This window comes from Ornithorhynchus anatinus, chromosome 9 (genome assembly GCF_004115215.2).
Source record: "Ornithorhynchus anatinus isolate Pmale09 chromosome 9, mOrnAna1.pri.v4, whole genome shotgun sequence".
Taxonomy (NCBI): domain Eukaryota; kingdom Metazoa; phylum Chordata; class Mammalia; order Monotremata; family Ornithorhynchidae; genus Ornithorhynchus; species Ornithorhynchus anatinus.
In genome coordinates, this window is record NC_041736.1 from 61417176 (window position 1) to 61442215 (window position 25040).

General features: G+C 59.8%; 1 protein-coding gene across 1 annotated transcript in view; it reads left to right on the forward strand.

Moving 5' to 3' along the window:
• The window catches only part of THADA (THADA armadillo repeat containing), a 41771-nt gene extending 20298 nt beyond the window's left edge, over nt 1-21473 (forward strand). The window contains 19 exon segments of the mRNA XM_039913010.1: nt 214-369; nt 1156-1313; nt 3808-3917; nt 6674-6806; nt 7471-7584; nt 8303-8425; nt 8871-8962; nt 12214-12303; nt 12578-12718; nt 13119-13287; nt 14670-14785; nt 15500-15594; nt 16093-16409; nt 17035-17159; nt 17834-17909; nt 18314-18470; nt 18645-18776; nt 19864-20030; nt 20661-21473. Coding sequence (XP_039768944.1) covers nt 214-369; nt 1156-1313; nt 3808-3917; nt 6674-6806; nt 7471-7584; nt 8303-8425; nt 8871-8962; nt 12214-12303; nt 12578-12718; nt 13119-13287; nt 14670-14785; nt 15500-15594; nt 16093-16409; nt 17035-17159; nt 17834-17909; nt 18314-18470; nt 18645-18776; nt 19864-20030; nt 20661-20963 — 2774 coding nt within the window. The 3' untranslated portion in view covers nt 20964-21473.
• Nucleotides 21474-25040: the final 3567 nt, after the last annotated feature.

The window sequence follows — 25040 nt, forward strand, 5'->3', positions numbered from 1 at the left end:
CCCACAGTGCAGTGCTGCTTCTCAGGGGCACCACCTCAAGGGACCTCTCTCTGAGGCGCGGGGAGACAGTTGAGAAATAACGGTATTGCCCTCCCCACCTCCCTGAACTCCTTGACCTTGCTTTTCCCACCGTGTGAGCCTCCCTCTCTCCCCTGCCCCTGCCTCCGCTCCCCTCTGCCCACTGGCCACCTGACCCCACTCTCCCCTTCCCAGACGCAGCAGCCCGCCTGTGGATGATTCTGAGTGAGATCCAACCCCGTGACACCAACGACTACTTCCACCGAGCGAAGCTTCTGGGAGGGCAGCCTGGTCCCCAGACCGAGGGCGGGAGCGCGGACCCGGCCGGAGATGCCCCCCTAGATGCACCAGGCAAGTCCCGGCGAGCAGGTGGGCGGTGGTGGCACGGGGAAAGCCCCGGCAGGGTGGCGGACCTGCCTGGGCTGCAGCCGGAGGGCTGCCCACTAGGCGGTGGTGTTGGCCTAGTTGGGAGCTGGCGCTGGCTCTGGTGGCGGGGGGAGATGGACTGTGGGCCCTGGGCATCTAGGACCAAGGGGTGTAAGCTTATTGGCTTCCCCCGTGCCCCCTGGGAACGCTGAAGGGCACCCGGCGCCCACCGGCAGCCCCATCCGGGGACATTCAGAGAAGCAGCGTGGCTCAGCGGAAAGAGCCTGGGCTTGGGAGTCAGAGGTCATGGGTTCGAATCCCGGCTCTGCCACTTGTCAGCTGTGTGACTGTGGGCAAGTCACTTCACTTCTCTGCGCCTCAGTTACCTCATCTGTAAAATGGGGATGAAGACTGTGAGCCTCACGAGGGACAACCCGATTATCCTGTATCTAGCCCAGCACTGAGAACAGTGCTCTGCACATAGTAAGCGCTTAACAAATACCAACATCATTATTATTATTATGTTCCTGCCACTCTGGTCAGTGGGGCAGTGGCCTTCCGTCCCAAGTACAGCACACGGTAAACGCGCAGTCAATGTGATTGACCAACTGACTGACTTCAAGGCAGGGGAAGTGCCGGGGGGTGCCTGCTCGGGGGAGAGGGTTTAGGGTAGTGGGAGGAAAGGAGCTCCAGGGCTGAGGATGACCCAGGGGAATTTTGAACGTGTCTCCAAGCCACCGCTCAGGGCCCACCCCGGATCTCGTCACGCAGGGCCCGAGAGCACGGCCTGTGACGTCACGGCGCAGACGGTGCTGGTGTGCTGCTGGAGGAGCATGAAGGAGGTGGCGTTGCTCCTGGGCCTCTTGTGCCAGCTCCACCACGGACCCTGCGGGCCAGGCTCCCCGGACACATTAGTGACCGTGCAACAGGTAACGGTTTCCATCAGCTGCCGCCTCAGCCGTCCAAGCGTTCCAAACCTCCGGAAAGGGTCCTGAGGGGTATGGAGCGAGGGCGGCCGTGGGCCCCGGGCACATCGGGAGTCTGGTTGTGTCAGAACGGCCCGGTGGCAATCCGCCCACGGGCGTCTGCTGGCCGGAGATCGGCAGCGTGGCAGCCAAGGAGGTGCTTGGGAGGTGCCTGTGGCGTTTTCTAGGCGGCCGACCCCTGCTAACCACAAAGTCAGCTCCCACCTGGCTCCGGTCTCAGGGTCAGACTGCCCTGATTCCAAGGAGTTAGCATCCCATGAGCACCTCGTTGGGAAATCTGGGGAACTTTTTAGGTTGCCGTTTTCACTTGATTCCCCCTTCCCTCTCTCCGCATGGTTTTGGAGCCTCCCAACTTCCAGCACGCACAGGGCCACAACCCTGCCCGGTGGACGTTTTCTGGATCCCCTTTTAAATGAAAGTAAATATTTCCTTTGCCCCAGGGTGGGACAAGATTCTGGATCAAAACCAGTGCCCAGAGAGTGGCTGGAGCTAGGGTGCTTCATGGAGAGCGGCCTGCTGGACTCCTGGTATCCAGCCCACATCGGGCCAAGCTGGCCCCTGGCTCTCAGAGCGGGCCCAGGACCTCCCAGTTCCTGCAGCCCAGGCTACAGACCAAGCTGGTTATTCCCTGGTCACTCTCGGCCGCCCCTCTGTCAGGGAGACAGGGAGCAGATGGGTGGGGCGAAGGGAGCCTGGCAAGGTTGACGACGTAGTGAAGGACATGCAGGAAGTCAGGAGGGCCCTGTGACCGCAACTTGGGGCTACTTCTGCCGAGATTCCTTTTCATGCAGAGTGGATTTCTCCTGTGGCTGACTTCTTTGTTGTGTACTTTGGTTCTTTTGGGTCAGGTCCCCTGCCTGACTGTGGGCGAGTTTAGCGGTGGTGACTGTCTACATACTGAGTGCCACCAGGGGCCATGCCCGGCACAAGGCGCTTGACCATGTTCAGCTCAAAAGATGCGATGTGTCCCCGCCTGCACGGGACTCCCATTCTCACAGGTTATTGGTAACCTGTGGAAGGGGGTGGAGAACGGGTGGAAAGAGGGCAGGGCCAGTGCACCAATGCGGCATGGTCCCCTGCCTGGATATCTGCGTGGAGAGAGCGAGGATCTGTGCCCAGAGCTCAGGCTGCCCTGTCAGCGGGCTCGGGTGCGGGGCCAGGCCTTGGTGAGCACAGGTGGCCCCATTCACCAGCAGTGGCACAGAGCTCTAAGCAAGTTCAGGCCGCCCCAAGTGATCGTGGAGGTTGCCGTCACGAGCAGTGTCGATCAGCTACCCCTCCCTGGGCCCTTTGGAGAAACGGTGAGGGCCAGGGTGGGGGGTCACAGTTCCTAAGATTTCTCGAGCCAGGAGGCTACCAGGTTGAATGCCTGCTGCATGTGGAGCATTGTACTAAACATTCTGTCCAACCACCTTGCCTCTGCCAGGTTCCCCTGGTTTGGGGGAGCCAGCGGACGTTCCCCCAGGATGGATATTGCGGCCGCTGGCATCCGGGGAACCGCACAGGCCCCCTTCTCCTCCCCAAACTCCAGGCTCTCCTGGCCTCTTCTTCGGGGCTGGGCTGAGGCAAACAGCTCAGCGGCAGAGGGGCAGATGGGTGGGCGCAAACGGGGAGAAGATCAGTGAGCTGCCAAGTGCTCCACGGACAGTGGGGTAACGAGATCAGGAGGGAGGTGCCATCTGGCGCCGGCGGGAAGATTTAAGGCATAATCCGGTGTGTCTGGCGGTGTGTGTACTGGAGCATGTGTGTGCGCCTGGGTGTCTGAGAGTCCACACAGGTGTAGATGTGTGCAAATGTGTGTGTTTGGGAGGGAGGGGAGGGCACGTGTATGTGTAAATAAGTAGTCATGAGTACCCACGTGTAGATGTGTGTGAATGTGTGTGCATGTATGAGGGTGCGTCTGTGCATCTGGTAGTCATGAGTACCCACATGTGTCGATTTGTGTGTGTCAGTGTATACATATGTATAGACCTGAGTGTTAGCATGTGTAAATGAACGTGTGTAGACGTAAGTGTGCGAGCAGGTGGGTAGGCACATGGGTAGCCTAAGTGTATGCAGGCATGTGGAAAAGCAGTGAGGGCATGTGGAGAAGCAGTGAGGCCTGGTGGAAAGACACTGGCGTGGGAACCAGAGGAACTGAGTTCTAATCCTGACTCCGCCACCAGCCTGCCAGGTGTCCTTGTGACCTGTGTGACCTGCTGGAGTGGACGGTGGATTAAGGGCATTCAGAGGGAAGTAGTGGAATGGGGAGGGGAGCGGGGGTACCGTCTGGGTCTCCGGTGAAGGAAAGAGTTTTACCAGACCTAAGGGCTGGTACGGGGGAAAGCAGAGGAAATGGGTCCTGAAACAAATTCCAGGTAGGAGGGGTGGTGGAGCAGCTAAAGTCCGCCCGGCCCCCAAAGCCCCCAGCTTCCCATGAGTCTCCCCACTCCTGCAGGTGAAGGAGATCGGAGAGTACTTCAGACAGCCCTTGCTTCAGGCCCGGCACCGCGGCGCCTTCGAGTTAGCCTACACCGGCTTCGGGAAACTCACGGAAGTGCTCGCCAGGTAAGCCGCCCCAAACCCGCATCCCTGCGCCCCGGAGAGGCAGGCTGCCCATGTCTTCACCTGCAGCATTCTGGTTAATTGGAAGTAACGGCCCCGAGACAGTCACAATGAACTGAAGCCCTCCACACTGCAAGGGGTGAACCTGTGGGGGAGTGGAAGGAAGGGTAGCGGGAGGACGGGGAAGAGAACCGGGGGCATGGAGCTGGAGGTGTCGGAGCGGGGTGGTAGGTCGGTCACCTGGGGCAGTCAGAGAAGAACAGGACTGGGAAGGGCCCTCAGCCGGCCGCCAGCTCACTTCCCCGAGGTCGAGAGGAGGTTGGGCCGGGGGAGGGCCGGGGGGTTGGGAAGGCACAGGCTGGGTGGCGGCACAGGGGACACAGATGAAGACATTTGGAGGCCCCTTGCGCCCTCCGGGCAGTGGGTTTAGGGGCGCAAGCTGCCTTTTAATGGGCAATTAAGAGAGTGAGCAGCGAGTGTAATTGGATTTTAGTCTGAGGGCTGAAGGCTTATCTCTGAGCCCGCAGCCCCGGGCCGGGTAGGCGGGTGGCCCGCTGACTGCTGGGAATGGCGGGGGCCGCAGCCACCCCTTGGGGGGCCGCTTATGTGCTTTTGGGATCTTCCAGGCCCTGGAACGGCAGCCTGGGCCCTCCCCACACCCCCACCCCTCTCCCCAGGCCTCTCCTTTCAACCAGGGAGGGAAGTGCTGGGCTGGGCAAAAGTCCCAGGGCTTATTAATAATAACAGTAATAATTGTGGCATTTGTTAAGCACTTATTAAACACCGGGGTAGATATAAGAGACTCAGGTCAGACACAGCCCCTGCCCCACATAGGGCTCATAGTCACATGGGAAGGGAGAACAGCGATTGAATCCCCGTTTTACTGATGAGCAAACTAAGGTGCAGGGAAGGGAAGTGACTTGCCCAAGGTCTCACAGCAGGCATCCCCTGACTTCCAGGCCTGTTTTCCGTCCACTAGGCCTTGCTGCTTCCCTCTGGGACTGTGCGGGCAGCTCTGGTCACTGCATCTGGAGATGTCTGGCCTGAGAGGGAGGCCAGGTGAGCAAGAGACCTGGACTCTGCAGGCTGGGGTGTGGGAGCAGGGTTGGAGTTCACAGCAGCAGGAATTCAGGGGACAGGGCAAACCCAGAATTTCTACTCCCCAACTCCCCCTTCTCCCACCCATCCCAGCCACCAGGCTGAATACCCCCAACTGGAGCTGGAGGGCAGCAGGTTCCGAACAAACAGCGGGAAGCACTTCTTCCTCTGTTAGGGTCGAGGGTACCCAGAGAACCAGACAGCCGGCAATACCAGCTGATCCCGGGTGTGTATGGCTGGGGGCAGGGAGGTGGTTTGGGCCTGGAGACTCGAGAGGTTACGAATACAAGGAAGAGATCCACAGCTCTGCTTCGAGGCTGGCTGTCCAGGAGGGCAACCGGCACCCGGTTCCGCCCAACGTCCCTCTGCCTCGATCTGAGACAGAGCCCTGGTCTGGGCTGGGAGGCGCTCTGGGAGGGGCTTTGTCGTTGAGGCGAGGGCCCGCGCAGCCCAGACCTTGCTCCGAGGCGCCCGTGTTTGTGCGCCATGGCCGGTTCTCCCACATTCCTGATCTCTGCCCGCTGGGCACGAGGGCGGAGCGTCACAGGGGACCGAATCCCTGTCTCACCCCAGCCTCCCGGCCCTCTGGCTCCCTGTCCCTGGTCCCCAACTCTCCTGGCCTTCCAGGTCTCCAGGCCCCAGCCTCCTGGCCCTCTGGCTCCTGGTTCTGTGGCCTTCTGGCCCTCCAGCCCCCAGCCTCCAGGCCTCCTGGCCCTCTGGCCCCCCAGTTATGTAGCCTTCTGGTCCTCCGGCCTCCCAATAACCTGGCCACCTCTGACCCCCGACCCCAGTAAAAGGTGTTTTGATCCCCATAAGCCCTCAGTGAGAGGTCAAAGGGAGCAAGCACTAAGGGGGCTGGGTGGGCTCCCCCCTCTCCTGATCCCTGATGCCTGGCCTGGTGCTGCCCATGAAGACCTGCTGTGCCTGAGGTAGTATGGCCTGGTGTGAGTCAGGATGCCCAGCTTCAGATCCCGAACCCGCTCCTGACCAGCGTTGGTCTTAGGGCACGTCACCCCCCAACCTGGGTCACTCAAAAGGTTTTTCCCCATCTCCAGCACATGGGCGACTTGGCACAGCTCATGGAAATGCACATGCACTCATGCACGCACCCACACCACCACGGTCACTGCTGCTGGATTCGGGGGTCATGCGGGCCACTGGGGCGGGAGTTCTCTAAGCCATCACCCAGAAGTAGCCTGGTCTGTCGCTCCCATCAGGCTGGGAGTTCTCTGGGTTGTCACACAGAAGTGGCCTGTGTCTTTCCCGTTGGGGTTAGAATTTGGGGGGCCATCTTCCAGAAATGACCAGATCTCTCTTGCTCGTCGGAGTGAGAATTCTCTGAGCTACCCCCAGAAGTGGGCTATCTCACTGAGGCAGCTGAGAGCAGACCAGAGCAGGTGCCCTGCGAGAGAGAGGCTGGATCATGAAAATAGGGATCTCGATGTTACTCTTGCTCTGTGCCCCCTCGTGCCCCCTGCAGACCCTCACATACCTTCACACATCCCATTTGACCGGAGGCGGTGTGTTAGAGGGAAGTAAGCTCACGTTTCCTCAGGAACCAACTCCCCGCAGGGAGGCCCTGAACCCCCCGGCCTGGACCGTTGCCAGCCAGGGCCGGTCAGTGCCAGGCCCTGATGTCACCACCTCCTTTTCCCTTCCAGGTGCCACCATGACGGTCTTCACCTGCTGCCAGAGCAGTGGCTCTGGGCAGTCTTGGAGGAGATCAAGTCAAGCGACGCTTCGTCCAAGCTCTGTGCCACGAGGCGCAGCGCTGGGATCCCCTTCTACATCCAGGTACCTCCTGGGCTGCCCCTCGCGATGGCCAAGCACCGGCTGGGATGGGGCGGGAAGATAAGGAGGGCTGGACTGGGTGGACTGGAGAAGGTAGAGCAGGCAGCACCGCCCAACCTGGAGTGGCTGTGGGTCCGGGCAGGCAGCACCTTCATGCCCGGAACCACGAGCTGCCTCCCTACAGCGGGAAAGGTCCCTATAGAGTACGGGCCTGGGAGTCAGAAGGACCTGGGTTCTAATCCCAGCTCCACCACTTGTCTGCTGTGTGACCTGGGGAAAGTCACTTCATTTCTCTGTGCCTCAGTTCCCTCATCTCTAAAGTGGGGTTTAAGACTGTGAGCTCCATGTGGGACAGGGACTGCGTCCAACCAGATTAGGTTGTATCTATCCCAGCATTTAGTAGAGTGCTTGGCTCCTAGTAAGTACTTAACAAAATAAACAATAAAATACTGTAGAAAAAAATTGATTTTCCCTCTAGACTGTAAGCTCATTGTGAGCAGGGAACATGTGTACCAACTCTGTTATATTGCCCTCTCCCAAATGTTAGTACAGCACAGTAAGTGCTCAATAAATAAGGTTGATTGATTGGGGGTGGGGAGTGGGAATGGGAGTGGGGTGAGGAGCATGGGGGTGGGAGTTGCAGGACTTTCTGCTCTGGGTCCTGCAGGCGCTGCTGGCTCCCGGACACAAGACGGGGCGCATGGATCTGCTGAAAGTGGCCATGCAGGAGCTGATCTCTCTGGCTGAGCCACAGCCACAGCCTCAGAGCACCATCCCACAGGTGACTGTGGAGCAGCGGGTCCAGGACGACGTGGTGGGGTGCAAGCGAGGGAGGGAGGGGGCTGGGGAACCGGGGTGTGACACAGGCTGGACACTAGCCCTTGTGTGCATTTTCCCGCCCGGGCTTAGGGACTACGTGACCCTGCCTGGCATCTCTACCCTTGCCCCTGCCCAGCACCCCTCCCCCTCCTCTTGGGAGGAGCCACTGTCCTGGATTGGGTTCCTGGGTCTGTGGGTCAGGGCCTGAGTTAGTCCCAGTGCCATGGCCTGGGTCGGTTCTGGGGCCAAGGTCTTTGTCAGTCCCAGGGTTGATGCCTGGGTCATGGTCTGGGTCTGACACAGTGGATAGAACATGGGCCTGGGGGTCAGAAATTCATGATTCTAATCCCGGCTTTGCCACCCGTCTGCTGTGTGACCTTGGGCAAGTCGCTTCACTTCTCTGGGCCTCAGCTACCTCTTCTTTAAAATGGGGATTGAGACTGTGAGGCATGTTTGGGACAGGGACCGTGTCCAGTCCGATTTGCTTGTATCCACCCCAGCTCTTAGTACAGTCAGTGCCTGGCACATAGTAAGCATTTAATAAATACCAACCACAATTATCATTAAGACCCGGGTTGGTCCCAGAGTCAGTGCCTGGTCGGGCCCTGAGCGGGGGCCAGGGACCTGGCTCGGTCTCGGAGCACGGCCCGGGCTGATGACACGCGGGATCTCTGTTGCAGGTCCATGCGCTGAACATCCTGCGGGCGCTGTTCCGGGACGCCCGCCTAGGCGAGAGCGTCGGGCCATACGTCGCGGCCGGGGTACGGGCTGCCATCCTGGGCTTCACATCTCCGGTCTGGGCAGTAAGTCCTTTCCCCGACCCGAAGGGCTCCTTCGGACCTTGGGCTTGGAGGGAGACGTGAGGAGAATCCCTTGGTCCGGTGGCTCTGGGCCAAGCCGGGTTTGGCAACACTGGATTCTGGCTCCATCTATTCAGAGAGTGACCAAGACGAGGAAGGGTGGGGAGGGAAGGGGTGTTCCTACCTCCGAGTGTCCTAGAATCCTTTGTGTCTGGGTGCCACCTCCAATCGGCCCACCAGTGATGCTTCCCCAGCCCCTGCCGCGTGCAGAGCGCTGGGCTAAGCACTTGGGCGAGAAGCCCCGGGCAGCAGATGAAGCCGAGGGACTTCCAGAGGTTTGTCTCTGCCCTACCAAAGCCGTGGTCTACTTGAGCTGCAGACAGGCCAGGAGGGATTGACACTCTAAGCCTGCGAGGCCTCAACCGGGCTCCGGCTCACTTCTTCTCAGGTCAGGAATTCGTCCACGCTGCTGTTCGGCGCCCTGATGACGAGGATCTTTGGAGTGAAAAGAGGGAAGGATGAACATTCCAAGAAAAATCGGTGAGTCTGGTCACTACTATCAGGCCACCCGGCCTGAGGCCTGGCCTCGCTACAGTACTCTGCGCGAAATCAAGGGCTCGACGCATACAGCTGATTGATTGGAGACAGGGAGATCAGCGAGGAGGCTGATGCAGTAGTTGAGGCAGCCTATGATCAGTGCCTGGACTAGCTTTGTGCTTTGAATCCTCCCCAAAGGAGATCATTGGTGACCTTGCAGAGGGCAGTTTCTGGGGAATGAAGGGAGCGGAATCCAGATTGAAGGGGGTCAAGGAGAGAATTAGAGGAGCGGAAGCTGAGACAGCTGATGTAGTCAGTGCAGGACTTGGGAGAGGAATGGTAGGAGGGAAATGGGGTGATTACTGAAAAGAGTCATGGGGTCAAGGGAGGCTTTTTTTTTATAAGGTAGGGGATATAAGGCCACGTTTATAAGCTGTTTGAAAGAGTGGTTGAAGATGGTGCCCTTCTCTCCTCTTTCCCCCGCCTCCCTTCTCTCTGCCCTCTCCAATTTCTCTCCCCATCCCATCCCTCTCTTTACCTCCGCCTTCACTGCCCTCTCTCCACCAGTCTCTCTCACCCCTCTTCTATTCTGTCCCCCATCCCTTCCCTCTTCCCCCCATCCCATCTCACTTCTTCCCTCTCTCGCAGCTACTGCTGTGTGAGCTTCTGGGCTAAGATTCCCTGCAGTCACCGCAGCCCCTGGGAGTCACTCGCTGTGACACAGGGAGAGCAAGCGCTCTCAGCAGCAGTGAACTGTAGCCCATGCCAGGCACTGGGCACTGGAGCTGAGCCGGGAGAAGTAGTCAAACGAGCTGGGACCAGCTGAAAGTTTCCAAATGGGCCCATAGCACCAAATCACACTGGAGTCCCAGGTCGCTTCCTTCTCCCGTCTCTGCCATTCCGAGGGTGGGGGTCGTGCCGGTGGAGAGGCCGCGGTGGGGTCGTGGCACGGAGGGGACCCAACGGCCTGGCCTGAGACAGTCCCCAGGCGGAAGCCCTCCAGAGTTCTGGTCTTGTTCCTGGCTTTCGGAGGAGCCCTGTGATAGCAAGTGGGGACAGGAGGGTCGCTGCGTCTGAGGAATTTGTCTTTAGAAAATGGAACGTTTGTTTTGGGGGAATTACAACAGTGTACTTAAATTCCCAAACAGTAAGCAAAATAGCTTAGGTGTCCCGACTTGAGAAAACATTCTTTTACGGTGCACAGTTCTAAAATAAATACTTAGGGAGAGGCAGTGTCCCAGCAGTTCTGTCAAGTTTTCATTTTCCCTCAGTCCGAGCTGCTAAAGCAAACATTCTTGCTGGGCAGCGCGGCTTGCGTTTTTGTGAAGTTAATATCCGAGCCGTCGGTCAAGGCCTGGGCAAATATGGCAGCCGAATACGTTCTGCCCCAGGGGCCCTTTTATTTACCAGAAGCGCCGGCCCAGCATCCTGGGCCCTGCCTGGCTTGGCCCGGCGGCACTGAACTGCTCAGCCGCGGTCTCTGGCCCTTGCCCCGCCGGGGGGGCAGCTGAGGCTCCTTTGCGGAATCCAGCCCGAGGACAGCAGATGGTGAAGTACAGACACGTCTTGGGGAGGTAGAGCAGGGGAGGCCAGGGAGCAGGGAGGCCAGTGCAGGGCTCTGCTGCTCTGGGCCACAAGGCCGAGCTCTGCACTCTGCGCTCTGCCCAACAAGTGTGGTTAATGGCGGGGGGCTGGGACATAGGTCTGTGAGCCTCAGGCATGTGTCATCTTGAGTGCCACCTATCAGGGCACGCAAGCACCTTACCCAGGCTTTGTTTCCCTGCCTGCAGGGTGAGAGAGCAGTACGGCCGGCCTCCTCAGGCCCTCCCCTGCTGTCTTCTCCACCACACGCTTCAAGCGCCCCTCAGCTTCCTCCATCCTAGGGCCTCCTTCTCCCCCCAACACCTCCCTCCGCCCGCCCACTGAGGTCTCTCTTCCTCAGCTACCTCCTCAGGGGGCCTCTCTGTGCAGCGCCCATCATGCTCCATCTGTCAGGGTCTGTGTGTCCTGCCTGCCCCTCCAAGCTCCTTGCTCCCCCCAGCAGGGCCCCAGAATCCTGCCTGGCAGGTGGTCTGGGAGCAGAGGCCGGGCCGGGTACAGCTGGGGCCACTGAGGGTCTGGGGTTCGTCAGCCACCGCCAAGCTCGAGGCTGGGCCTGATTTGGGGTGGTTTCCGCAGGGAGAGTTCAGTAGCTTCCAGGGCAGCTCCCAGCCCAGTGTGGCACTGACCGACGGGAGGCTGGAGGAGGGGTGGGAGGCCGAGGTGCAGTGGGGCGGTGGAACCCACTGAGCCGCCTCGGCTACACTTATTAGAAGCAGCATAGCTTAGTGGATAGAGATGGGTCTGGGAGTCAGAAAGACTTGGAGAAGCAGCGTGGCTCAGTGGAAAGAGCACGGGCTTTGGAGTCAGGGCTCATGAGTTCGAATCCCAGCTCTGCCACTTGTTGGCTGTGTGACTGTGGGCAAGTCACTTAACTTCTCTGGGCCTCAGTTCCCTCATCTGTAAAATGGGGATTAAGACTGTGAGCCCCACGTGGGACAACCTGATTCCCCTATGTCTACCCCAGCGCTTAGAACAGTGCTCGGCACATAGTAAGCGCTTAACAAATACCAACATTATTATTATTATTATTAAAGACTTGGGTTCTAATCCTGGCACTGCCATGTGTCTTCTTTGTGTCCTTGGGCAAGTCACTTCACTTTTCTGGGCCTCAACTCATCGGTAAATTGGGGATAAGCGTGAGAGCCCCATGTGGGACAGGGACTGTGACCAACCTGATGAACTCGTATCTACCCCAGGGCTTAGAACAGTGCTTGGCACATAGTAAGTGCGTAACAAATATTACCATTATTATTATTAAGTACCATAATACTTAATACATAATACTCCAGGTCCTAGAGCCCCCCCCCAAGCTCCTCACCATCTCCCCACCCCCTCGCATCCCCCACCAGCCGGCTGCTCTGGGGAGAGTGGCAGCAGCAGCAGCAGCTGTGTCTGGGTAACCTGGCTCTGTGGGCCACCGTTGGGACCCTGGCACTGCCTCGGGTGCCGACCATTCTCCATGCTGCCCCAGGTCTCCCCTGGTTTCCATCACTCCTCAGACCTGGGGCAGCAGACCTCGTCTGCCTCTCCGTCGGTGTGCCAGACGGAGCGGCCCGGGGCTGACTGGGGCCGCCTCGGCCTCCCAGCTGGAGCACCAGATCACCAGGGCCAGCCTAGGGGCCCGTTGGCCAACGGTCTCTTCTCCTCTGTAGGATGACTGGCAGGGAGTTCTTCTCCCGCTTCCCAGCCCTGTACCCCTTCCTGCTCGAGCAGCTGCAGGCCGCGGCCAGCGCCATGGACAGGTGAGCATGGGTGAGGATGAAAGCTGGCTCCCCTCGCCGTAGCCTTGGGAGAACCAGAGTTGTCCAGCATCTCCACCTGGGATGGAGGGGAGCTCGCGGCAGCGGTCAGTCGGATGCTGGCGCTGGTCTAAGGGGCCTCGGGGGCCTGGCCCTGACCTGGTGGGAGGGTCTGTATTGGGTCCACCACAAGGGGAACCCAGCTGCGCGACCCCACCCCCAGACCAGGGGCCTGCAGCTACCACCAGAGTTGGATGTCTCTGTCCTGCCCTCACAGAGCCTCCGGCGAACCGCAGCTGCACCCCAGCCTCTTCCTGCTCCTGCTGGTGCTGAGCCGTCTCTACCCGTCCCCCATGGACAACGCCGCCACCCCCACTGCCACCCTCAGCCTGGCCCCCTTCATCCCTGTCATCCGCAGGTGAGGGGCCTTGGGCCCACTCCCAGCCCCCGTTGCCCACAGTCCTCAACCAAGCTGGATCACAACTCTGGGTCCAAACCGGGCGCACAGAGACGTGCCTTGGCCTTCAGCCCAGCTAGGCCACGGGGGGAGAGTTAGGGATGGAGAGGGGAGGAGTTGGGGTGTTGGTTAGTCTGTGCCGGGTCCCTGGGGAGAGTCAGGGGTGTTGGATGGTCCGTGCTGGGTTCCTGGGGGAGGGTTGAGGGTGTGGGATAGTCCATCCCTAAAAAGAGGGCCATGTCTGGGAAAGTAACCTGCCCTCGGTTGGCTCCTCCCAGCATTCTGGATGGAGCCGTTACCGTGTTGCTTTTGTTCACGGGGGCGACGTGTCCCTGACCACATGCCCTTCTCCCCCTGGTAGGTGTGGCCGGTCTCCCATCTACCGATCCCGGGAACTGGCCGCTCGGGCCCTGGTGCCCTTCATCCTGACGGACCAGGTCCCGGTCACCGTCGGCTCCCTGCTGGATGAACTGCCGGACTGCGCCCATGCCCCGGTTCGGCAGAATCACATCCACGGTGTCCTCCTGCAGGTGAGTCCGAGCGCGGGGAGAGCTACGTGCACGTGTCACGCCGGCGGGTCCGTGTGTGGAGAGAGCTGGGTTCAGACAGGCCTGTGGCACGTCCCTGAGTCTGTGCTTGGGGAAGACTGTGGGCAGACAGGTGTGTGTCATGCCAGTGAGTCCGTGCTTAGGGAAAGGGCCTGGGATTGTTTAGGATGACCTGGTCATTCATTCATTTTATTGGATTTATTGAGCACTTACTGTCTACCCAGCACTGAACTAAGCACTTGGGACAGTACAATATATCAGCACACATTCCCTGCCCACAACGAGCTTACATTTAGAGGGTCCCTCAGCGGTCCCTGTCCAGGGGTGATCCCATTCCCAATCCCTGGAAGCCAGTGGTTTCCCTTTCCAGGCTCAGCCCCCGCGAGCGTGACCACCAGACCCCAGGCCCGAGGTCGGATCCCCAAAGCCTGGCCCATGGGACCTTCCTGGCTGTGGGGCAGGAAGAGAAGGGTTCAGAACCTCCCCAGTCCAGCTCCCATTACCCAGGAATCACAATACAGCGGTCTTCTCACGATAGATATCCAGAGAAGCAGCGTGGCGCAGTGGAAAGAGCATGGGCTTTGGAGTCAGGGCTCATGAGTTTGAATCCCAGCTCTGCCACTTGTCAGCTGTGTGACTGTGGGCAAGTCACTTAACTTCTCTGTGCCTCAGTTCCCTCATCTGTAAAATGGGGATTAAGACTGTGAGCCCCACGTGGGACAACCTGATTCCCCTGTGTTTACCCCAGCGCTTAGAACAGTGCTCTGCACATAGTAAGCGCTTAACAAATACCAACATTATTATTATTATTATTATTATTACAGTGCTCTCCTCACCATAAGCATCTAGTTCAGTGCTCTCTCCCACAGTAGGCATCCTGTGCAGCACTCTCCACACAACAGGCATCCAGTGCAGTACTCTCCAGACAATAAGTAGCCAGTAAAGCACTCCACACAGGGCATGTACACAGTCCCCAGCCCGGCACTCAGCAGCTAGCCCACATGGTACCACCGAAGGCCGGCTAGGCCGTCGGCCTCCCCAGTGGGAGTCCCAGCTCAGAACTGATCCGCCCTCCGGGACGGCCGCCACTCCCAGCAGGAGAGACGTGTGTAGCCGGTTCATTCCCTGGGCGGGTCAGTGGGCCGCTCCGCTTCCTCAGGGGGAATCCAGATGGGCGTCACAAGGGGAGGCTTGGTGGAGGGAGCCGGGGGTGGAGGCCCAGATCGTGGAAGCCGGCTCCGGCCAGCTGCCCCGCCTTCCAGAACAAACAGGCGTTTCTGGGAGGGGACACGGGGGAGGGGAGAACCAGCAGTGGCCAGCTTCAGCCACTCTGCCCCTTCCTCCGTCTGTCTGTCCGGGTGCAGATCCTACACCTGCTGCGCTCGTGCTCCGAGTCCCAACACGGCCCCAGTCCGGACCTCCGCCGGGCGCTGCCCGACCTCGCCGACCGGGCCCGAGGCAAGCTGTGGCTGGGCCAGAGGTGGGTGTGGCCGCATGGTGTGGGCAGGGTCAGGAGCCCGTGCTTGGGGCTCGCTGACTTTTGCTTGGGTTTCTGGATAATGTGTCGTGTCTGTCCCTCCACCACACTTGCTGGCGGTGATGGAAAATTTAAAGAACCAATCCTGGTCTGGACACCACCCCCCACAATAATAATTATTATTATGGTATGTTTAAGCATTTACTATGTGCCAGACACTGTACTAAGTGTTCGTGAGTAGGGATAGACCATTCAACACCCCGGACTCTCCCCTCTCCATCCCTGACTCTCCTCCAGGGACCCAGCACAGACCATCCAACACTCCTGACTCTTCTTTTAAAGCCCCAGTATGGCCGTGTTTTCTAAAAAATGAGAATCGGCCCCGCGCAGGGCACTCACTGTCCACAGATGAGAGGTCACCCAAGGTCCAGAAGGCCTCCCCAGGCTTCCCCCCAGCTCTCAGCTGCCAGAAAAAATGGCCCCCGTGGCTGGGGCTTTGGCGCTGAAGAGCCAGGTCAGGCCGCACCACTCTTCCAAGGAATGTCCTCGCTGCAGGGGCGGGACCAGCGGGGATGGAGCCAGGATCGGAGCGGCGGTTCCCACCCCAGCCCACATCCTTGGGCCACCAGAGGAGGCGGGGCCGGGGCTGACCACTGACCTCTCTGTCCTGGCAACACTCAATAGACAGACCCCGACCATCCACCCTTTCTGTTCTAGGCACAACCCTTGCCTGGTGACCCGAGCTACCTTCGTCGACGTCCTCACTTTGCTAACCAGCTGCCTTAGGCGATCCTGCCCAAGGAGCCATCTGGGTAGGGCCCCGGGGGTCTACGGGCAGGGTGAGGGTGGCCCCTGGGTGTTCTCTGCCCTCTGACCATGCGACCAGGGGCCCACAACCTCATTTTTGCCCCGTCCTGACCGTAGCCCGGCTACCCCCAGTCTCCCATCCCTCCCCGTGGGGTCTCCTAGACCCTCCCTTTCCCACCTCCAGTCTGCCAAACCAGTTCCCCACCACGCCCCCTCCAAAGCCTCTAGGAGGCCGCCCCCACCTGGTCAGCCTCCAGCTCCTAACCCCATCCATCAGTGAGGGAGGCAGAGCACCAGGAGAGCACTGCACTGAGCACTTGGGAGAGCATAATAGAGGGCGATGTCACCCTGGAGTTCCCATCCAGAGCAGGGGCCGGCAGGCAGTGGGGAGGGAAGAGCACTGGAGAAGTGCCCCGGCAAGGCCAGGTCCGACTAATGCCCGGCAGATGCCCGGCTTGCTCGGCGAGGGGCTGTGCCTACTCCTGTCCCTTTCTGGTTCTCAGTCTCAGAGCCGCCTGGATTCCGAGAGGCCCTGGACGCCGTCGTCTCGGATTCGGAGCTGGCGACCCAGGCTCTCCCCGGCACAGCCATCCCGGGCCTCCCCCAGTACCTGCAGAGTGTCGCCAGGCTGGCGCTGATCCTGCCGCCACCTTCGGACTCCACCGCCGCGGTCCAGCTCCTGCGGTCCGAGCTGTCGGACCTGCGCCTGCTGGGGCTGGAGGCCATGCTGTCACAAGAGAGGCCCCGGGTGCCAGTGGAGGCGGCGGAGGCGCTGCTGCGGGCGGCCCTGAAGGAGAGGCACCCACAGTGCCTCAGCAAGGTGTGGGGCGAGAGTCCCGATCCAGCGAGGCCCTCCCGTGGGGAGTGGCCACTGTGGCCTCTGGCACCACGTCTGCTCTGATGGCCTCATTTCATCCTCCCCGTTTCACAGAGAAGGAAACTGAGGCCCAGAGAAGTTCAGTGACTTGCCCGAGGTCACACGCAGGCCTCCCCCATCCCCAACTGCTCCCTGCTGGGCCCCGGAGGGATGGGGATGGGCTCTAGCTGACTGGCTCGGGCTGCTGCCCAGGACCCAGAGCCCAGCATCGGGCTGGGCCAGGTGGGCAGCGGGTCTGGCTTTCTGACTTTGAGGTGGGAGAATGAGAAACAAATGGCTGAGCAGTCACTTGGTACCCCATGGCCGCTCCCTTCACACCTCCCCCAGGGAAAATGGGGTGGGCCCAGGGTGGGGCGGGGACTGGGGCAGGGGACAGGGCCGGGAGCACAAGGCTCTGAGCCCAGCTGGGTCTCAGGCCTTCCACCTCTCTGGGCCTCAGCCTGCTGGCTGTTGAAATGGGCAGCACTGCTCCTCGTCCACCCCGGCTGGCAGGAGTTGGGGGTATCCTGAGGCTAGGGCCGCCGCTGAGTTTTGGCACGGTGACCGGTGTCCCCCACTTGGTCTGCAGGCCCTGCAGCTCCTCCACAGCCTGGACCTCGAATCGTGGCTGCCCGTCGCCGCACACTCCCTCCACCTGACTGCAGCCCAGCTCTGGGCCTGGGCCATGGACATTGCCGACGCCTCTGCCGACCGGTGAGACCTCCCTGCATCACCGAGTTGCCTCCTCTGGCAGGGGGGGGGGGCCTTACGCCAGGGCAGGAGAGGACCGAAGCAGGGACCAGGCTGAGGAGGGTGTCGCTACGCTCCCCAGACTGCCCAGTTGTGGGAGTCACTTCCCCACTTAGTGGTTAGAGCCTGGGCCTGGGAGTCAGAAGGTCATGGGTTCTAATCCCAGCTGTGCTACTAGTCTGCTGTGGGACCTTGGGCAAGTCACTCACTTCTCTGTGCCTCCATGACCCCAGCTGTAAAATGGGGATTGAGACTCTGAGTCGCATGTGGGACAGGGACTGTGCCCAAGCTGATTTACTTGTATCTACCCCAGTGCATAGCGCAGTGCCTGGCACATAGTAAGTGCTTGACAAATACCACGATTATTATTCCCATCAGCACCTTTCAAACCCTGGATCTCACAAAACCAGGCTTGTTGGTTCCCTGTCCCGGCTAATCCCCACCCTCTCACCCCGTCCACCTCCCCGCGATCCAAGCCGCTGTCTGCAGATAGCCCCGAGTCACTGTCTGGGGTGGGGCCCGAGCCTCTGTCCGTGGCTGACCACGGGCCGCCTGCGGGCCGGCCGCGAGTCGCCTTCCGCAGCCGGGCCCGCTCCCGGAACTCTCCCCGATGCCCTCTGCTGTGCCCTCTCCTGCAGCGTTGGCGTCCAGACTGCAGCTCTCAAGCTAGCCTCGGCACTCTTCCTCCACCTGATCCAGTGCGAGTCCCAAGAGGTAAGATGTGGCAGCAGCCCGGGCTGTGCGTCCTTGCTCCCCAGGTCCTGGGGGAGACTGAGACAATCCCTGTTGAACGGCTCTGCCACCAGAGGCCAGAGGTGCTGGGGATTAGGGGCAGGGATGCGACGTGGCCCTGCCCTTCCCCCACAGTCCAGCTTCTCCCAGACCCCAGCTAATAACCTCCTCTCCTTGTAGCTGGAGGGCGGAGGCCACAAAGGGGCTGGGCCGTAGGGGTAACAGAGTCACAGGGCTCGGGCACCGTGTGACCAGGACGGCACTGAATGCCCGCTCTGGCCTCCGGCCCCCACCGGGACCGACCCACTAGGGCCAGGGCGTGGGCTGCCCGCGGTTCTCAGGAAGCCCCCATTCGAGGCAGGGCCGACCCCTCCCTCTCTCTGCAGTCCGGATCGGGTATGGGGGCCTCGGATCGGGAGCGGTGGTTGCGGCTGGTGACCCAGTGCTGCAGGGACGACGGCCAGACCGAGGCCAAGCTGGCCGCGGCAGGTATCCTCCTGAGTGTCGCCCCTTCGTGTCTGGCCAGCCAGAACCTCGTCCTCGGTGAGTCTCCCCCGGCTGCCCTCGGCGGGTCACGTGTCGCGGGGCCGGGGGCCAGGCCAGGACCGGGCGGGGCAGGGGTGGCTGTCGGCCAGGAGTGTCCCCAGTGCGGGGCACTGCTCTCCCGGCATCAGCTTCTCTCCCGCGGCTCTGAGGACTGTGGTTTCCTGTTCCCAGATCTCCCCACCACGCTCACACTCTGGAGGTGTGTCCTCACGCTGCTCCAGAGCGAGGAGCAGGCGGTCAGGGAAGCTGCCGCCCAGGTGGTGAGAGTGGCCCTGGCCCAGGAGCACATCTGCAAGACCTCAGGTCCGGTGCCTTTCCTTCCCCCACTTCCTCCCTCTCCCCACTCCTGCTCGGCGCAGTAGAGAGAAGGGGCCCAGCCGGTCCCTGCATCCTTGCCGTTTACCAACATCCAGGCTCTCGTCTATCTACGGTCAAGGGGCCGGGGATGGGGTGTGGAGTGGTCCCTGCGGGGTCACCGGGAGAGAACCAGGGATGGAGAGGGGAGTCTGGGGTGACAGGTGCTGGGTCACTGGGGGAGAGCCAGGTAGAGACAGGGGTATCGGATGGTCGGTCCACGCTGGGTTGTTGGGGGTAAGAGTCGGGGTATCAGGTGGTCTGTGCTGGGTCATGTTGGGGAGAGCCAGGGGCATCAGATGATCTATGCTGGGTCACTAGGGGAGAGCCCAGAATGGAGAGGGGAGTCAGGGGTGTTGGATGATACATGCTGGGTTGAGGTGGGGAGAGTCAGGGATGTCGGATGCAGCTGTGCAGCTGTTGGGGTGGGACCCAACGGACCAGGTCTACAGTGGGGTCACAGAGAAGGGTGTTAACTCTCCTGCCCTCCCGGGGGTCATTCATTCATTCAATAGTATTTATTGAGCGCTTACTATGTGCAGAGCACTGTACTAAGCGCTTGGAATGTACAATTCGGCAACAGAGACGATCCCTACCCAAAGATGGGCTCTGCCGCCGGGCTGAGGCACAAAGCAGCCTCAGAATTCCAAGGGGGCATTTGGGACAGCAGAGATTCAAGGGAAAATGTATTCCCGGCTGGCAGGAGATGTGTAAGATTCCTTCCCCACCCTCAGAGAACTTAGCCTTGTAGGGGAAACTTTAGCCCAAAGTTAAGGAGTACAAGGGAAAACTCTTGAAAACAAGGGTCTTCAGTGCTTCAGTCCGATTCCTATCAAATGGATATGGGGCCGAGGGGCTGACATGGCAGTTGGGGGCGGGGGGGCGGGGGCGGTCAATCAGGGGAGGCCCCTGCAAGAGGAGGAAGCCCTTAAGACAGGAGGATGGGGGCGGCGGGGGGGTGGTGAGGACGGGTCATTTCCTAAGGGTCCGGCCTCCCTGGCCGAGCCCCGTGGCTGACGTCCACTCGCTCTCACAGAACTTGCCTTTTGCCCGGTGACGGCAGCCGTGGCACTGGATGTGGCCATTGAACTGCTGTGTGAGCTGCTGCTGCGGTGGAACCGGGCCGCCACTGGTGTCCCCGTCCTGCTGGGTTGGCTGCTTGGAGACGGCGAGACCGGACCGGACGCAGAGCCGTCACTGCAGGTACCTGTCCGCCCTGGGGGTCCTGGAGGGCCGGCTGCTGTCCTCGGGGAGGGCCGGGGACCATATGGGACTGGGAAAGGGGGACGGCAATAGTTCCCTACCATGTCCCCAGCGTGGAAGGAGCGAGGAGGGGACTCTGTCTCCCAGACCCTGGGGCCCTGTGGGACTGGTTACCCCCCCGTGTGTGTGTGTTTGTGCGCACGCATGTCGCTTCCCCACCGGGGCCAGCAAACCTCAGAGCAGCCAAGCAGTTTGCCTAGGATCGATCAGTCATTTTTATTGAGTGCCGACTGTGCGTCGAGCACTGTCATAAGTGCTTGGGAGAGCACCTACAGTAAACATTTGGTAGACACACTCCCTGCCCACAATTTGGGGTATAAACCCCTCTCCACCCCGGAATCAAGGGGTGGAGAAGTGCCCAACACAAGGGCCCGCAGCTGGGGTTCGGGTGGCAGAGCTCTGGACCTGGCGGAGGTGGGCAGAAGGGTCCGGTCAGCCCGCTCGGGTGTGTCCTGGGAGTTCTTTGAGGCTGGAGGGATGGGGACACACGCCCTTTGCCGTCCTCCCCTTGCCTCGCTGCCTCGATTGGCCAAAGGAGGAGACTCCCCCCTGACCACTCCCTCCCGGCAGGAAGAAGAGGGCATCCTGTTCGACAAAGGAGCCGCGAACTTCTGGGCCGAGACCCTGACCTTCTCCGGGCACCTTGGCCGGCACCTCTCCACCCTGGTGGCCGCGATCCCTGCCCGGGATCTGGCCCGTCTCCACGGGCTGCGGGCGGCGGCCGCCGCCGAAGCCCGGACCGTTTCCCGGCTCCTGCAAGCGCTGCCCCCGGTGCCCACCTTCTCCCGGACAGCAGAGTTCACCCAGCTGCGCGTCCGGGCCGAGCGGGCGGAAGGGTGCCTGCACGTGCTGAGCCTGGCGGGGCGGACCTAGAGGGGCGGGACACAGGGCGGGCTGCCGGCCGTACCCCCATATACACCGTTTGCTTCATCCCGTGCCGTCCCCGTGTCACCGAGCGCGGCCCCTCCGCCTCCCTTCTCACCCACCCGATACGTGCGCGTCCGGCCTCCGGGGCGATGCCCGCCTCCCCCTCCCCGTGCTGGTACCCCGCAGGCCCAGCGGCCGTCTTTCCCCGGTGGGGGCCGGCGGTCAAGATTTCCGCCGGGAGTGGCCGGGGGCCACCGGCCGGGTAGCCAAGTGGCCAGCGGCATTTCCCAGGCCTCGACTCTGGTCAGCAGGTGGCAGTGCGCCCGCGCTCCCGCGCCCGTCCTTGGCTGGACCCACCCCGGGCATGGGGGGGAAGGGGCAGGATGTGACCCTCGGAGCGGGAGCCACTCGTCCCGGATGCAATATTAACTATCTAATAATCGATAACGATGGCATTTGTTAAGTGCTTACTATGTGCCAGGAACTGTACTAAGCGCGGTGGAGGACCCTAGCAAATCGAGTTGGACACAGTCTCTGCGTCACGTGGGGCTCACAGTCTCAACTGGGAAGCAGCGTGGCTCAGTGGAAGGAGCCCAGGCTTGGGAGGCAGAGGTCATGGGTTCGAATCCCAGCTCTGCCCCTTGTCAGCTGTGGGACTGTGGGCAAGACACTTCACTTCTCTGTGCCTCAGTTCCCTCATCTGTAAAATGAGGATGAAGACTGTGAGTCTCTTGTGGGACAACCTCATCCCCCTGTATCTACCCCAGCGCTTAGAACGGTGCTCTGCACGTAGTAAGCGCTTAACAAATACCAACATTATTATTATTAATCCCGGTTCTGCGGCTGTGTGACTGTGTGCAAGAAACTTCACGGTGCCTCACCTCATCTGTAAAATGGGGATGAAGACTGGACGCCTCACATGGGACAACCTGATCTACCCCAGCGCTTAGAACAGTGCTCGGCACATAGTGAGCGCTTAACAAATACCAACATCATCATTATTTTTCAGATAACTGAGGCCCAGAGGAGGGAAATGGCTTGCCCAAGGTCATAGGGCAGACACGTGGCAGAGCCAGAACTAGAACCCATGACTTTAGGACTCCCGGGCTGGCGCTTTTTCCACTAGGCCATGCAGATATATGTTCATTCAATCGTGTTTATTGGGTGCTTACTATGTGCAGAGCACTGTACTGAGATCTTGGAATGTGCAATTCGGCAACAGGGACAATCTGTATATATTTTTATTACCCTATTTATTTTGTTAATGAGGTGTAAATCCCCTTGATTCTATTTATCTTGATTAAGTTGTCTTGTTTTTGTCCGTCTCCCCGATTAGACTGTGAGCCCGTAAGTGGGCAGGGATCGTCTCTATCTTTTGCCGAACTGTCCATTCCAAGCGCTTAGCCTAGTGCTGTGCACCTAGTAAGCGCTCAATAAATGCGATTGATTGAAGGACAATCGGGCTCCCAGCCTAAACGAATATGCTTTGAGTGCTTCACTGTACAGGGCGGGTTTCATCGGTACTCAAGCAATTACTGTGTGTTAAACATTGTCCTAAAGGGGTGGGAAACTCCAAACAAACAGCAGTGGGGCAGCGCCCGGAGAGAGGGCTTTTGGGGGAGGAGGAGGAGAGTGCGAATGGTCTCCGGGAGCAGCGGCCCGGAGGGGACAGAGTGGCCGAATTGTACATTCCAAACGCTTAGTAATAATAATAATAATGTTGGTATTTGTTAAGCACTTACTATGTGCAGAGCACTGTTCTAAGCGCTGGGGGAGATACAGGGTAATCTGGTGGTCCCACCTGAGGCGCACAGTTAATCCCCATTTTACAGATGAGGTCACTGAGACCCAGAGAAGTGAAGTGACTTGCCCACAGTCACACAGCTGCCAAGTGGCCGAGCTGGGATTCGAACCCATGACCTCTGACTCCCAAGCCCGGGCTCTTTCCACTGAGCCACACTGCTTCTTAGTACTTGCCAGCTGTGTGACTTGGGGCAAGTCACTTTGCTTCTCTGGGTCTCAGTGACCTCATCTGTCAAATGGGGATGAAGACGGTGAGCCCCACATGGAACCACCTGATGACCTTGTATCCCCCAGCGCTTGGAACAGGGCTTTGCACATCATAAGCGCTTAGCAAATAGCATAATCTTTCAATTTTTACTACAGTGCTCAGCACATAGTAAGCGCCCAATCAATGAGAAGCAGCATGGCGCAGTGGAAAGAGCATGGGCTTTGGAGTCAGAGGTCATGGGTTCGAATCCCACCCCCGCCATTGTCAGCTGGGTGACTTTGGACAATTCACTTCTCGGTGCCTCAGTGAGCTGTCAGATGGGGATGAAGACGGTGAGCCCCACGGGGGACCACCTGATGACCTTGTATCCCCCAGTGCTTGGAACAGGGCTTTGCACATAGTAAGCGCTTAACAAATACCAACAGCGTGGCTCAGGGGAAAGAGCGCGGGCTTGGGAATCAGAGGTCACGGGTTCTAATCCCGGCTCCGCTGCTAGTCAGCTGGGTGATCTTGGGCAAGTCACTTCACTTCTCTGTGCCTCAGTGACCTCATCTGTCAAATGGGGATGAAGACGGTGAGCCCCACGGGGGACCACCTGATGACCTTGTATCCCCCAGCGCTTGGAACAGGGCTTTGCACATAGCAAGCGCTTAGCAAATAGCATAATCTTTAAAGTTTTATTACAGTGCTCGGCACATAGTAAGTGCCCAATCAATGAGAAGCAGCCTGGCTCAGTGGAAAGAGCCCGGGCTTTGGAGTCCGAGGTTATGGGTTCAAATCCCACCCCCGCCATTGTCAGCTGGGTGACTTTGGGCAAGTCACTTCACTTCTCGGCGCCTCAGTTCCCTCATCTGTAAAATGGGGATGAACTGTGAGCCTCACGTGGGACAACCTGATGACCCTGGATCTCCCCCAGCGCTTAGAACAGTGCTCGGCACATAGTAAGCGCTTAACAAATGCCAACATTATTATTCTTCTCGGTGCCTCAGTGACCTTATCTGTCAAATGGGGGTGAAGACTGGGAGCCCCATTCCTGATTCCCCTGTGTCTCCCCCAGTGCTTAGAACAGTGCTCGGCACATAGTAAGCGCTTAACAAATACCAACATTATTCTTCTTCTCGGTGCCTCAGTGACCTTATCTGTCAAATGGGGGTGAAGACTGGGAGCCCCATTCCTGATTCCCCTGTGTCTCCCCCAGTGCTTAGAACAGTGCTCGGCACATAGTAAGCGCTTAAAAAATACCAACATTCTTCTTCTTCTTCTTCTCGGTGCCTCAGTGACCTTATCTGTCAAATGGGGACGAAGACTAGGAGCCCCATTCCTGATTCCCCTGTGTCTCCCCCAGCGCTTAGAGCAGTGCTCGGCACAGAGGAAGCGCTTAACAAATACCAACATTACTATTCTTCTCGGTGCCTCAGTGACCTTATCTGTCAAATGGGGATGAAGACTAGGAGCCCCATTCCTGATTCCCCTGTGTCTCCCCCAGCGCTTAGAACAGCGCTCGGCACATAGTAAGCGCTTAACAAATACCAACATTATTCTTCTTCTCGGTGCCTCAGTGACCTTATCTGTCAAATGGGGGTGAAGACTGGGAACCCCATTCCTGATTCCCCTGTGTCTCCCCCAGCGCTTAGAACAGCGCTCGGCACAAGGAAGCGCTTAACAAATAACATTATTAATACTATAGCAGAAAAGTGACCCCCCCACCGGGGGCAGGGGGGGGGGGCTCAAAGGGCCCGGGCCATGCGGTGTCCCGCCTTCCGGGTGGGGGAGGCGGCCGGTCCCGGGCCCCTTTCCCGCGCTCCGAGCTCCTCCCGCCCGGAGCTCGACCAATCGGGGCCGAGGAGGAATTGGCGGCGGCCAATGGGAGGCGGCGGGGGGCGTGACGTCGACGAGAGCGGGCGGTGTTGCCTAGGGCCCCGCCCTTATATAGGGAGGCGGCCCGCCGCCTCCCAGCAGTTGGGTGTCCACCCTGCGCTGCGCGTTGCGGGCCGGGGCCGGGGGGGGGCAAAAGTCGGCCGCCCCCGCCACGGAGGAGAGCGGCCCGGGGGGGCGGCGTACTGGACGGTCTC